Genomic DNA, 15,291 nt, shown 5'->3' on the forward strand with positions numbered 1-15,291 from the left:
GAGTCAGAACAGAACAGACTCTTGTGTTCATTTTCTAATTTCTGAATGCAGAGGGTCAAATGATGTCCTGGGAAATAAAATTTCCAGCTTGGTTTTCTGATGTAGAATATAAAAGCTATTTTAAGAGTAAGGCTGAAATACCAATAATATTCCCCCTTCTTACTAGAATGATCTCAAAGACAATGCATACTCTAGAAGAAATTTTAGAGATTGACTATATCAATAAAACTTTAAATACATAGTCACCCTATTTTCACAGACCTATTCATCATGACTAGTTGATCATGAAAATCTTGCAGAATTTTCTTAACTGTAGCAGAATAACAAATTTCTTATCATGGGTCATAACTATATATTTAATTAAGCTAATGTATTTTTCTACATTGTGATCACAGCAACTGTAAGAGGCTGCTTTACTTTAATGGAAGGCATAGTTGTATACTTATAGTCCTATAGCAGAAGTAGATCAACTGTACATCTTGGTGTTCAATCTGAATCCCAGAGATATTAATGGCTTCAGTACTATACAACATATCAAAAGACAAGGATTTGAGATAAGCTTTGGGGAAGACTTTGAAAGTGCTGAGAAGCCTCTTCAGATATATGCGTAAGAAGAAGAGAAGTATGAACCTTCTCGGAGATTTGCCACATAAATGTGATTCATGGAAGTTCACTGATGTAAAGTACATCAGGACTGTCTCCCAGAAGTAAACCTGCCATAACCTGCCATCCATTTACCACTTGAAAGTGGCATAGGTACAACTTCTTAAAAAAACAAAAACAACAACAACCAAAAAAGAAAAAAAAAACACACTAGAATTATTTGATAATGGTATACATCCATATCTATGACCCAACATTCTACTCAGTGAACATTATAGAGGTACTCCCATACATGTAAACTGATAAGCAGACATGTATAAAAATATTCACAGTAGCATTGCTCATAACAGGATACACAGAAAAAAAAAGTCAAGAAATTGAGAATAATCTAATTTATCTAAAACTAGAACAGGTAGAAAAATACCAGTATATACAAACAAGGGAATACTAAAAAGAACTGAAATTAAGTAAACTATACCAACATTCATTAATAAGAATAAAACTCAAAAACATGATATGAAGCAAAATATATATTATATACATTGTGATTTTATTAATATAAACTCAAAAACTAAACAATATTTTTTTCACATATTTAGGTAGCATAATCCAAATAGAGACTTAAAAAAATCAAGATCATGGTTGTTTCTCAAAGGCATGGAGTGTTGTTGCAATAGGGAAGAGGCATACAAATAGCTTCTAAGCTAACAGTGTATGTTTTATGATTGATACATGGTTGTTCATATTATTATTTAAAAAAATCTATAATGCACAGTTCTTGTGTGTTGGCCTGAAAAGCTATAGTGTTGAGTAGCGCATGGGTCAATAAAAAATTATTCAATAAATTGCCAGATAATCTACTATACCTCTTGGAGTTTATGAAATGGCAGAGTCAATGGAGTCTGAAGACTTTTTAGCTGAGACATAGAAATAAGTCTTTAGTGGATCCCAATAAAAAAGAAGTGAAAAAGTCTTTAAGGTTTTGGAACACTGCCATACCTTCTTCAGTAAGTATGGCTGTTAAGAAAAAACTCCTAGATTCCTACCAAACTGCTGGAGATGACTACTTGGTCATGAGATTATCAGATTTAAACTACTAGTTATGAACTGAGGGTTATCTAGATTAAAAAATCATAAAATTGTCTACTATCCCCACCCCTTCCCCTCCCCTCCCCTCTTCTCTCTCTACCCCCTCTACTGTCATTCATTTCTCCCCCTTGTATTATTTTCCCCTTTCCCCTCACTTCCTCTTGTATGAAATTTAAAAAAAAATAAAAATAAAATAAAAAAAAAGAACATCAAACTACCCCCCCAAAAAAAAATCATAAAATTGGGTACATGACTGTAATATTTTTTTTTTAAAGTTTACAGATAGCTCTTTATAATGTTTTGACAACAATTGGATGTAGACTGCCATGCTATTATTGCTAACCTTGGAGATGACCCTAAAGTACAACGAAAAAGGGAAATCCCACTCAAATTGTGAGTGGTATATTTTGTTGTGAAGTTTATCTAGAAGAGAGGTAACTTCAGAAAAGGCACAATACTAGATTTCCTCAATAGGAAGTTTTGGATTTTTAATGCTTACGGGTAAACAGGGAAAATTTAAAAAAAAACAGTGTTGGCTAGGACAATGTATGCTTGTTATCAAGGATAAATTGTCTTGTTAATATATAGTAAATATCAAAAGGAACATGGGGAGATGTGAGGGAACTCCTGGGGTTAACTACTATGACCAATCTTAAATTTAATGATATTTTTCCATCTAACTTTATAACCAGGGTAATCACCAAGAGCTTAGAGTTTCAGAAATGAAGATAAAGATACATTCTAAACTCAAAGACTTAAGCAGACGAAGATGATTATTAGGGAGAGGATCTAGAATAAAGTATTGGAAGAGGGAGGTCACAAATTAAAATTGTTGTGATGAGCTAGAGAACTGAGAATGGTAGCCTGAACCTACATTCTTGTTCTTGTTCCCTACAAAATCACCATTATCAAATTAAAAAAAAATTCTTCCTCTTCCTTTAAAGTTAGATTGGCACAGCACTCCTGTCCTCGCACCACTCCCCCAAAAAAGGCTGAATATCACTTGCAATTGTAGACTTAGAGGACACCAGTTCAGGTTTGGTTCAGATATGCATCTAGGTACTTGCTGAGGATCCTGGAGATATCTTTTAGATTCTGCTGAATTATTTCCATTGTTAAGTAACAGAAATTGAACTTGGAATAAAATGAAAATGAGAGAGGAAGGGAGAAAGTGGAGAATCAATTTTGCCAGGACTCACAAGAACTGGAGGAATAGAAAAGACCTGGACACTTTTCCCTGAGATCACTTTAATCATTTTTATCATACACTAAAAAATTGCCTATAAGATTTCTTCCAATTACAGAAGATACAGAAGACTTAAGATCCACTCAATAATAAGGGTATAGATCCCAACTCAGACAACTTTACCAAGCTAAACAAGTCTACCTCTGCATTCTACTGTTAAATTAAAATATAAATATATACTTGAAAATGTATGGTACTCAGTATCAACAGAATTTCCTGCTTTAAGTCTTCAACAGGATTATGAGTATCAACTAAAAGCAAAATTATAATTAAAAATCATACATCAATACAAAACATTTTCAATTATGCCTAGAATTTTTATAGCAAAGATTGTTACACTAATTTTCATAATTTTTATTTATATATAGTTTGCAGATAATCTTTAGTACCTGTTTTAAATAAAATATTTAGCCATTTTTAGATATAATTTCTAATCAGTGAATATTATGTGTTAGAAGTTCATTTGTTTACAATATTAAGTATGATTAGAACATATTTAACTTAAGCCTAAGCACCATCTCTATAAAGAATCACATATTTAAGTAGGTACACAATATAATTACTAAAACATATATTAATGTTTATGGATATAACAACATATTTAATAAATCTCATAAATATTTCAGTACTTCACTATTGCATTTATCACTACCCCTTTTATATTATTTTAAGAAAGAATAACTTGTATGCTCTACTTAATTTAATATAAAATCTTTATTTATGTCAGAAATTATTACATATTCAAAGCAATAGTTTTAACTATTACATGCTTTTACCTGGAAGTTGCCTTATTTTAACAAAAGATTACTTAATTTCTTTTCATGCCTTCCTGTTCAATTCTTTACCCTTGCCCAGAAATAAGACTACATGTTTGCACTTTGTTGATACTGCTGCCCAAGCTTATTACCATGTGAATATTTGGTTATTGTTTTATAAATGTTCATTTTTCAGAAGCTCACTTTTTTCCTTTCTCAACGTGAACTTTATACTAGCCACATTCATTATCAACGTGGCAGCACTGCTCTTCCTCTGCCTTTGCTGCTTTAAAAATTAATGCACTGTTATTTTCTGAATACTGCATAAGCTGCTTATGAGTACATTATGCTATCAAGCAAGCACATGCAGAAAAGCTTCCTAAACTGTTATTCTTTCAATGAAAATACAGCTGGTTCTGCTTCAAAGGCACATCTTTTCACCTGCAAATGGACTTGCTCCTACACTTATTCCTCAATTCATTGTCTTTTATTTGTGTCTGGAAATCTTTAATTGCCTTTAATTAGAAAAAAGTAAATTCAGTGCTTTAATCTTGCAAATACATTCAATCATAATTCTGTCTGGGATGAATACCAAGTTCTATTCACTGTCTGATCTCTATAACAAAGATATATAATTTATTGTCCATTTATATAGACCACACCAATTAAGATACAATAGAAAAGCAGAGAGATAAGAGTCAAAATATTTGAAAAGAAAAATTTGCAATCTAAATTTAATTACTCAAATGAATTATTGGAAGATGAGTTATTTACAGCATGCAAAGATACTGACAAATAATATTTGCTAATCAACAGTAAAGACTTTTATATTGCCTTCAACATTTTTAGAATAATTTCTCATCAACAGCTTCAAATCCCTCCTCCCAGCTTCATAAAACAAAACACTACTTGGAATCTTACTTTTCTCATATTATCAGAATTAGATATAAGAGAACAATACAATCTGTTGTATAATTTCCCAACTGCCATATGAACACAATTTTAGTTACTATATTACAAATTATATAAAAAAACAAAAGATTCATTACAAAACCAAAAATTAATAGTCTTTCTTAGGGATCCCTATAGTAATCCACAGTAGTTATGTCAATAAATAAATGGTATACATTTTGATACCTTCAAGATAGACACAATTATAAATACAATAAAGTAACTAATTAAAAAATAATCAAATTAACAAAAGGAAAATTATTATGAAATTAGAAACAATAAAAAATGGTTTCAGTGGATTGTCACCAGAATAGTATACCTTTATTTGTAGCCATGCATACAAAATTATTCCAATGTTCCAAAAAAGAATAAAAGGGAGATATTATCTCTAAACATAAAATTTGCAAAAAGCATTTTTTTCAATATTATTAGAGATATCTGTACTTCAGAGAGTAAACTGGTAAATTAATCCTGAGAATGAAAATCTCTTGCAAACTTTTTATTTTAATGACATAAAGTTAATTTAAACAAATGATAATTTTTTAATATTTATACAGAAAATCTGGATATCAATCATACCTTACAAGGGCCACACCATCATTTAACACAGTACAACGAAACAAACACTAGCCATTGTGATACTAGGAAGTTAATCCAACAAGTTGCTAATAGCTATACTTCCCCAAAAAGTCACAGTAAAATGCTAACCAACAAGCAGCAAATTATACATGGAGGGTATGAGAAATAGAAAGTCCATTTTCAGACTACAGTATTTAAATGTAAAATTGGGATTTAAGAAAGGTACTCCTAGGAGAAATACAGCAGAATGGAAAGGTACACAACAATACCATACCCTATGGATGTGGCAGATCCAAAGTTCATGTACCTGAACAGCCCCTCAACAAATGAGGCATGGAAATAGAATGTCTTAACCAACACACATAGAAATCTCTCAGTAAAGAAATATAAACTTAGGTAAAGAAGTAAGAACTGCCTACATATCAAAATTCATGAACCCTCGAGAAAGCTTTCCCACCACAGGAGAACAAAGAGAGGTAGAAACAACTAAAGGTATATTTCTTTAAATAACTCAATAGAAGTCAGTAATACTAAAGTAACTTTTGGGAAGACGGTACACCCCATAGTACTCAGCCATTGAGGAACTAGGGGAGGGACCTGATACTCCAGGGGATAAAATGCTGGTTATACCCAATCTGTGTGTGCTTGCTTGCCAGACATTATTTAGTAGCATACCCTTCTGCAGAAGTAAAGTTTGCTTTTCCAAACTACTTCTGAGTAAGTATGTGTGATTCCTTGTGGCATCCTCATATTTCTTTTTTGTTTGTTTTTCTTTTTCTTTTCTTTTCTTTTTTTTAGTTGTAGTTGGACACAATAACTTTATTTTATTTATTTATTTTTATGTGATGCTGAGGATCGAACCCAGAGTGCTAGGTGAGCACTCTACAACTGAGCCACAACCCTGCCCCTCACCCACGCTGGCATCCTGATATTTCTAATAAGGGAAAAGGTAGTTAAATAAAAGATAATCTAAAGCACATCAAAATTTAGTTTGTACTTAGCAAACAAGAAAAAAATCAAGAACTATTATATACAAGGTACTCTTGGGGATATAAGGAAGTAAAATCAAAGAAAAACAATGGGATAACAAAAAACTGGTTTTAAAAAGATACATAAAACATTTCAGTAAGTTTATCATTTCAAGAGATACGATAGAACAATCAAGACTAATACAAACACTAGATTAAAACAGGTAAATAGAATTGTAATTATCTGAGATTAGGGAAGTTGCTTTATTGATATTTAAGCAAATATTTATTAAAAGCCTTCCATGTAAATCACTAGAGTGAAGAAAAAAATTAGGATCTTCTGACATCAGGAATATTTAAATTTCATAGCTACAAATAAAAAAGACATGAAAAATAGGAAAGAAAAACTAAATTTAAGAGTTTAAAACTTGATACACTTTATATTAGTCAAATATACCAGAAAAAACTAAGGTAACAAAAAATGGAAGAAAAAAATGAAAGAAAAACTAAAAATTTAAAGAATAAAAATGACCAAAATTTTCAAGATAGAAGGTTGGAATAAAGATTAGCAAGGAAAAGTCACCAGAAATATGAAATATAAAATAAAATTGGATAAATGTAGATTTTTTAATTCACAATAAATGTAATTGGATTAAAACTGCTTAAAAAGAATTTTAGGCTATACCAAAAGCATGTAAACATTAAAGTAAAGATGAAAATAAGAGGATAAAAACATCAAAATACTAAAGAAATGTGATTTATCAATATTAATATAAAACAAAAAGAACTCTAAGAAAAACTTTATGAGAACTTTATAAATATAGAGGTCATAATAATAGGAAAGGGGGAAATACAATAAATATATATCAATTTGAGAATGCTAAGCAATAATCACCTAGCTTCAAAATATATAAAGCAGAAATTAATAAAAAAGAAATACAACAATTAAAAGCTTCATAGTTTTAGGATATTATAATTCTCTTTCTTGTAAAAATTACAGCTGGAGTATACAACAAGTAAAAAAGAAAATACAACACCATAATTAACATAAGTATTAATGCATCCAAATATTAGAAAATACCTATGCCTTTCAAGCACAAAGGGAATTTTAATAAATTGACTACATGATAACTCAAAGAGAAAACCTTAATATAAAAAAAAGATATCATACAGAAAATACTCTGAACAAGAAACAAGGTTAAAAATTAGTCTGAGGAGACAAATGTGAAGAATTTTTGTATATAATTGAAGTTAAGTTGTTATCAGTTTAAACTACACCATTATGTGTAGCGCTAGCCTCATGGTAACCACAAGAAAAAAAAATATGATAGATGAGAAAAAGATAAAGACTTAAGTATTTCACTATAAAAATAATTAAATTGCAAAGAAATATAGCAAGAGAGGGAAAGAGCAACAAAAGAAACACAAAACACATGGAGACAACAAAATGTCAGTAGTTCCTTCTCTACAGATATTTACTTTAAATGTACATGGATTGAACTCACCAATCAAAAGATTGAATGGCAAAATGGATTTTTAAAAAAGGATTCAATTACCTATTGTCAATAAGAGACTCATTTTAGATTTAATGACATACATAGGCTAAAAATGAAGACATGAAAAAAGGACAGTATATGCAGTAATTACAAAATAAAAATGGGCAGGGGTAGCTATACTTGATAAAAATAAACTAATGTAAGAAATAAAGAAGGGCATTACATAATGATAAATGAGTCAATTCATCAAGAAGATGCAATAATTAAAAATGTATATAGGTGTGCTTCCATTTTCACAGGAATTGCAAGAATTCAATGCCAAAATCCATGGATGCTCAAGTCCCTTTTATAAAATGGTGTAGTATTTGCACATAACTTATACATGTTTTCCCTTATACTTTAAATCTTCTTTAGATTACCTATAATAACTAATATGAAGAAATGCTATGTAAATAGATGTTATGCTGTATTATATTATTCAGGGATATTGACAAGCAAAATGTTTGTACATGCTCATTACAGATGCAGTTTGTTTTTCCAAACATTTTTTATCTGTACTCAGTTGAATCCATGTATATGGAACCTATGATATGAATGACCTACTACATATGCACCCAACATCACAGCATATATGGTACTGAAGAGGGAAGTATAAACAATACAATATTAGCAGGAGACTTCATTAATTGATAGATCATCCATACAGAAATAAAGAAGGAAACAAATAAAAATCCTATAGAAAAAAAATATATATATGTATATATATGACATTCCACCCAATAGCAAAAGTACACATTCTAGGATACAAAACAAGTTTCAACAAATTTAAGAAGAGTGAAAACACTCAAAATATCTTTTTTTTTTGGCCACAATGGAATGAAATTAGACATCAATAAGAAAAGCAAAATGATGGGAAGAAGGGTGGAGAGAAAGGGAAGTGGCAAGGGATTAGCAAGGATGGTGGAATGTGATGGACATCATTATCCAAAGTTCATGTATGAAGACACAAATTGGGTGTCAACCTACTTTATATACAGAGATATGAAAAATTGTGGTAATATGTGTAATAACAACTGTAATGCAAAAAAACCACAAAGTACATGTATAAAAACATGAATTGGCGTGAACATACTTTATATACAAAAAAATTATACTCTATGTGTGTAATAAGAATTGTAATGCATTCTGCTGTCATGTATTTAAAAAAATAAAATCAATTAAATAAAAAAAAGAAAAAAGGGAAAATTCACAAATGTATAAAATTAAACATCCATTGAGTCAAAGAAAACTCAAAAGGGAAATAAGTAAAAATTTTAGACAAATGGAAATGAAAACACAATATACCAAAATGTATTGGCTCTAGAAAAAGTAGTTGAAATAGTTTGAATGAGAATTCCAAAACTCACGTGGAAATGTAATCCCTAAATTCACGTTGATGATATTTGAAGGTGGAGCAAAAGGGAGGTAACTGTGATTACATAGGATCATCAGGGTATACCCACATAATGGAATCTGTGACTTTATAAGAAGAGGAAGAGAGACTGAGCTGACCATTTTTTCTTTGTCTTGCCATGTGGTACCTTTTTCTATGTCTTGTGGAGCATGAAGGCTGCCATAAGATGTGGACACTATCCTCTGGGCTTTTCAGCTTTCTGAACAATGAGCTAAAAATTCTCTCTCATTTATGTATCACCAGGTCTCAGATAGATTTTATACAAACAGAAAACAAACTGAGACAGTAGTACTAACAGACATATATAGTAATGAACAACATATTAAAAGAAAAGAAATATCCCAAGTATATACCCTAACTTTACATCTCAGGAAATTAGAAAAAAGAGTAAACTAAGTACAAAGTTAGCAGAAAAAATAAAATAATAAAAATTAGAGAAAAATAAATGGAATAGAGAGAAGAAATGCAATAGGAAAAATTAACAAAGGGGTTGGAGTTGTGATTTCCAATCGAGCGCTTGCCTTGCACATGTGAGGCACTAAGTTCAATCCTCAGCACCACATTAAAAAAAACGAACAAAATAAAGTTATTGTGTCTACAAGTAACAAAATATTTTAAAAAATTAACAAAATGAAGAGTTTTTTTAGAAAGGTAAAATTGACAAACCCTTATCAGGACTAAGAAAAAAGAAAAAGGATTCAAAAAAATACAAACATAAATGAAAGAGCATACAATATAGGTGAAGCCATGGAAATGAAAAAGATCATAATGGACTATAATGAAGAATTACATGCCAACAATTGAATAACTGGAAGAAACAGTACATTTCTAAAAACATGGGCATATTTCTAGAAATTTAACAAGGATACAATTAAAAATAAATAGAAAGCCTATACATAGAAATAACAAATAAGGAGACTGAATCAGTAACCAGAAATAAAGAAAGTCCCCATACCAGAGGCATTTACAGGCAGATTCTACCAAACATTTAAAAAAGAATAATGCCAATCCTTCTTAAATTTTTCCAAAAAATATAAGAGAGAACACTTCCAGATTAATTTTATGAAGCCAACAACCTAAGCCAGACAAAGGAAAAAAATGAAAATAAAATATAAAAAAAAATATATAAAAAACCACTAGCCAACATTTCCAATGAACACAGTTCCAAAATCCTCAATAAAAGTAAATTTCAATATCAATTAAGAAGATCATTCACAATGACCAAAAATGTATCCCTGCATTGCAAGGATAGTTCAACATATGCCGCAGCTGTCAATATGATACAGTATACTAACAGAATGAAGGATAGAAATCACAGGATAATTTCAACAGATGCAGTATTTGATGGAATTTGGCAACCTCTCATGATAAAAATTCTCCACAAATTATATATAGAAAAAATGTATCTCAACACAATAAAGGCCATATATGACAAACCAATAGTCAACATCATATTCAATGATGAAAAAACTGAAACTTTTCCTCTAACATCTTAAACAAAGCCAGGATGCCCACTCTTACCACTTCCATTCAACACATTATTATCTAGAGCAATTAGGCAAGGCAAAGAAATCAAAGGCATTCAAATTGGAAACAGTAAAAATGTCTCTGCAAGTAGTATGATCTTTTATATGGAACCCCTGAAGACTCTACAAAAACACTGTTAGAACTGGTAAATGAATTCAGCAAAGTGGCAGGACATAAACTCAACATAAATAAAATTAGTTGAAGTTGCATTTCTATACATTGACAATGAACTTTCTGGAACAGAAATTTAGGAAACAAACTCATTTTAATAGCATCAAAAAGAAGAAAATACACAGCAGCAACAGACTTGTATACTGAAAAAATCATAAAAGAGTGATGAAAGAAATTAGAGCAGGTGCAATTAAAGGAAAGATACTTCATGTTCTGTGATTGCAAGAATTAATACTGTTGACATGTCCATGCTACCTATAGATTGAATGCAATATCCATCAAAACTTCAATGTTATTTCTTACAGAAATAGGAAAAAAACAATTCTGAAATTCATATACAACCAATAAAGATTGTGAATAGCCAAAGCAATTTTGAGCAAGAAGAAAGCTGGAGACATCACACTTCCTGATTCCAAACATCAATTATAAAGCCACTGTAATCAGAACAGTATGACACTAACATAAAATCAGATATATAGATCAATTGAACAGTTTTATATAAGTATGGACCAGTGATCTTTGGCAAGAGTGCCAAGACTGACCAACGGGGGAAAAAAATAGTCTATTCAATAAGTGATGCTGCTTAAATGAAATATCAACTTACAAAATAAGGAAGCTAGTTTCTAATCTTACACCACACACAAAACCAAGTCAAACAGATTAAATACTAAAAGTGCAAACTGAGTTAAAAATAGATAAGCAAAACTACTTTAAACTTAAAAGTTTCTGTGGAGGATAGAAAACAATGAACACAATGAAAAAGCAACCTATGGCATGATAGAAAAAATATGTGAAAAGCCTATATTTGAGAAAGAGTTAATGCGAAATACGTAAGTAACCCACACAACCCAATAGTGAAAAAACCTGACTTAAAAATGGGCAAAGAATCAGAACAGACCTTTTTCTAAAGACAGGAAAATGGCCAACAGGTTCATGAAAATGTACTCAATTACCCTCATTATCAGGGGAAATAAAAATAAAACAAAAGTGAGGTACAGTCTTACTCCTATTAAGATGGATATAATAAAAAAGTATTTTAAAAACTGAAGGTAACATTGATAGTGACAATATGGAGAACAGCAAATACTGTACCATTGGTGGGGCCATTATAGTGATTCCTCAAAAAATTAAAAGTAAAACCAATTCCTCTTCTAACTATATACTAAAAAGAAAGGAAATCAGCACTTTGTTGAGATATTTCCTCTTCCATGTTCAATGCAGCATTATTAACAATAGCTAAGATACGGAAACAACCTCAGTGTCTGTTGACAGATTGCAAGATGTGGTGTGTGTGTGTGTGTGTGTGTATATATATATATACACACACACACACACCACAATTTCTATCTTGCAATCTGTCAACAGACACTGAGGTTGTTTCCGTATCTTAGCTATATATATATACACACACACACACACACACACACACACATATACACACACACATAAACATACATACATAAAATGAAATGTCATTCAGCTTTAAAAAAATGATCTCTTGCCACTTGCAACAACATGGATAAACCCAAAAGGCATTATGGTAAGTGAAATAAGTCAGACACAGAAATAAAAATGCTTCATGATATCTTGTATTTGGAATCCTGAAAGGAAAACAAAAGGCAAATACATAGAGAAAGAGGGGTGCTTACTAGAGGTAAGGGAGGGGGCAATGGGTACACATAGGTCAAAGGGTACAAAGTTATAATCACATATGATGAATAAATCTAGGGATTTAATGTACAACAGGGGGACCATAATTAATAAGGTACATAACCGAAAATTGCTAAGAGTAGACTTTTGGTGCTCTGAGGACACACAAAAAAGATAACTATGTAAAATGATGACTTTTAATTGGATTGATTATAGTAATTATTGTTATCTATGTGTATATCTATGTATGTGTATATATTTATGTAAGTGTGTGTATATATACACATATGTGTGTGCGGATATATAAGTGTGTATATATATATTATATATATACATATAAAATATATATATAACTTTTCTAAACCTGTATATTGTTGGAAACAATACAAAAAATTCTTAATTGGCTGCATGTATGCCAGATTATTATTCTACTTTTTCTGCATGTCTTTTGTTTTGCAGATTTTGTTTTAAATTTTTCAAAAATTTATGGCATGTACATTTGTGCCATATTTATGAACTAAATATATACCCTATGTTTTGGTATCAATTCTTTTTAATTATTTTCTGACTTCTCCTGGAAATTCTTTATTTATTCTTCAGTTACTAAAAGACATATTTTTATTAACGTATTACATTTTTATTTCCAAAAGAATGAGAGTTAGCAGGGATGAAAGGATACACAAAAGGAGTGCACTGTGAGTGGGGAGGAAAAGTTAAATTTTTTCTTCTGATTTCCAATTTTCTACACTTTCCTAGAGGAATATGTTGAATATTGCTTCTTTAAAATTGGAGGGTCTTTCCTTGAGATCTAGTATGTAAGTAATATTGTATAAACACTCATATATCACAAGTACATAAAGTATGTATTTTTATGGCAAGCTTGGCTAAATATAGTTTTTGTTCCTAAAATCTCTAAGTTCTTCTTTGTACATTTCTATGTATCATATGTATTACAAAAAATATGTCTTAATATCATGCATAATTGCTTTTCTCTTTATCTTAACTCACAGGAGTATATCAAAGGGAATTCACTGCTTACCAATTTGCTTTCTGTACTGATCAACAGGAAGTTTTATAGTGGAAGCATCTTTTCTACCCATCTTTGATCTCCAAAATGCCTGCTGAAAAGAAAGAAAACAATTATAATGAAATCCTTAAAAAGACTATCTACAAACTTCAGGAATAATTTATTCCTTAAAATTCATCTTTAAAGCAATGGGTAAAAATGCCTTTGACATATTTCCATTAGATATCCATAAAGAACACAAAATTCTTTCAAATAAATTATCAAGGATACAATTGCTGGTAATTAAATTTTCCAATCATTTGTTCTTGGAAACATTTATTTTATCAAGAAATATCAATGCTCAATTAAACCACACTGTTAGATAATATTATCTGTAAATGTGAAAATCACATAGTATTTATTCAAATGGGCTGGGGCTACATGCTTGCTCTTGGTCTCATGTTTTGTACCAATTATCTATTGCATTGCACAATATAAGAAGGCAAAAGTTTGAATTTCAGGAAGTTTGTATTCTGTTTGTAGACAAAATGGATGACTTAGGTTCTAGTGGTGTCCATCTTACTGTAAACAATAAGGATACTACCATTTACTTATATTTTGCATACTATATGTACTGTTTCATTAATCCTCAATATTATCTTTCAAATCCTACTATTTCTATTTAATTTAAATATTTAAATAAAGATTATAATCTGCCACCAAATGTGTGTTCCACTTTCTTGCTTGCACAATTAGACAATATTTCCTAGCCAAATTCAAGTATAAAATTGAGTTTTTCCTAAAGAAATTTGAATGGAAATGACATGCATCACTTTCAAACTTTAGCATGAAAATCTCTCAAGCATAATCCTGCATCCTTTTTCCCCTTCTAATAGGCTCAAGTGGAAATGAACTCCAGATATCTCCAAGTTACATTTGTAGAAACAGAAATTTGGTCAGACTGCGTGGGAATGGAGAAGAGTATTCTCATGAACTTCTCGAACTTCACTTGTAATAGTAGTAAGCTTTTTACTGCTATGATCAAAATAACTGACAAAACCAACTTAGAGTAAGAAAATTTACTTGGGCTCATAGTTTCAAAGGTTCAGTTCATAGTCAGTTGATTCCATTGCTCTGGGCCTGAGATAAGGCTGATCATCATGGTGGAAGGGGATGGTGGAGACATAGCAGCTGGGAAGCAGAGAGAATGCAAAGAGCCAGGGACAAAATATAATCCCCAAGGGCACACCCCCTCCCACCTACTTCTTCCAGCCATATCATAACTTCCTACAGTGACCACCCAGAAATAAATTCAAATTATTAACACATCAAATGTATTAACCCACTGGTTGGGTTACAGCTCTTATTAATCTAATCAATTTACTTTTGATCATCCCTGCATTGCCATATGAACTTTTCTGGGGTCATCTCACATCCAAATCATAATACCACCCTATTATCCCACTTATGAGAAAGGAACAGAATTCAATTGTAATTGAGTTCTTATACATCTGTGGGTTTTATGCATTACAGATATAAGTTTTGCTAAAATAATACCAACATTGGTGCAAGAGAAGTTGTTCCTCACTGCTTTTAGTTAAGGTGCTATAGGAGAAGATAAAGTAAGGCAAGAACTGCTCAGCTCACAAACAAAAATATTAAGAAATAGAAAGTCTAGTAAATTAGGTACTAATGAGATGGTAATGCTAATTGCTAAAAACAAAACAGCAAGAAATAAAACTGAAAAAGACTTTGAAAAACAAAAAACATATTAAAATTTCTCAGCTCAAAACAGAA

The 15,291-nt window shown here is 30.9% G+C and overlaps 1 protein-coding gene across 7 annotated transcripts in view; it reads right to left on the reverse strand.

Annotated features, from left to right (window-relative positions):
- The window catches only part of Triqk (triple QxxK/R motif containing), a 75,133-nt gene that overhangs the window by 19,554 nt on the left and 40,288 nt on the right, over nucleotides 1–15,291 (reverse strand). For 5 of the 7 annotated variants that reach the window (XM_015485954.2, XM_048782787.1, XM_048782784.1 and 2 more), the window contains one exon: nucleotides 13,528–13,609. In XM_015485954.2, the coding sequence (XP_015341440.1) occupies nucleotides 13,528–13,588 (61 nt within the window). In that variant the 5' untranslated portion in view covers nucleotides 13,589–13,609. The remainder of the gene's footprint in view (nucleotides 1–13,527; nucleotides 13,610–15,291) is intronic. The other 2 variants (XM_048782788.1, XM_048782785.1) reach the window with 1 other exon arrangement.

This window comes from Marmota marmota, unplaced genomic scaffold (assembly GCF_001458135.2).
Source record: "Marmota marmota marmota unplaced genomic scaffold, marMar, whole genome shotgun sequence".
NCBI classification, from domain to species: domain Eukaryota; kingdom Metazoa; phylum Chordata; class Mammalia; order Rodentia; family Sciuridae; genus Marmota; species Marmota marmota.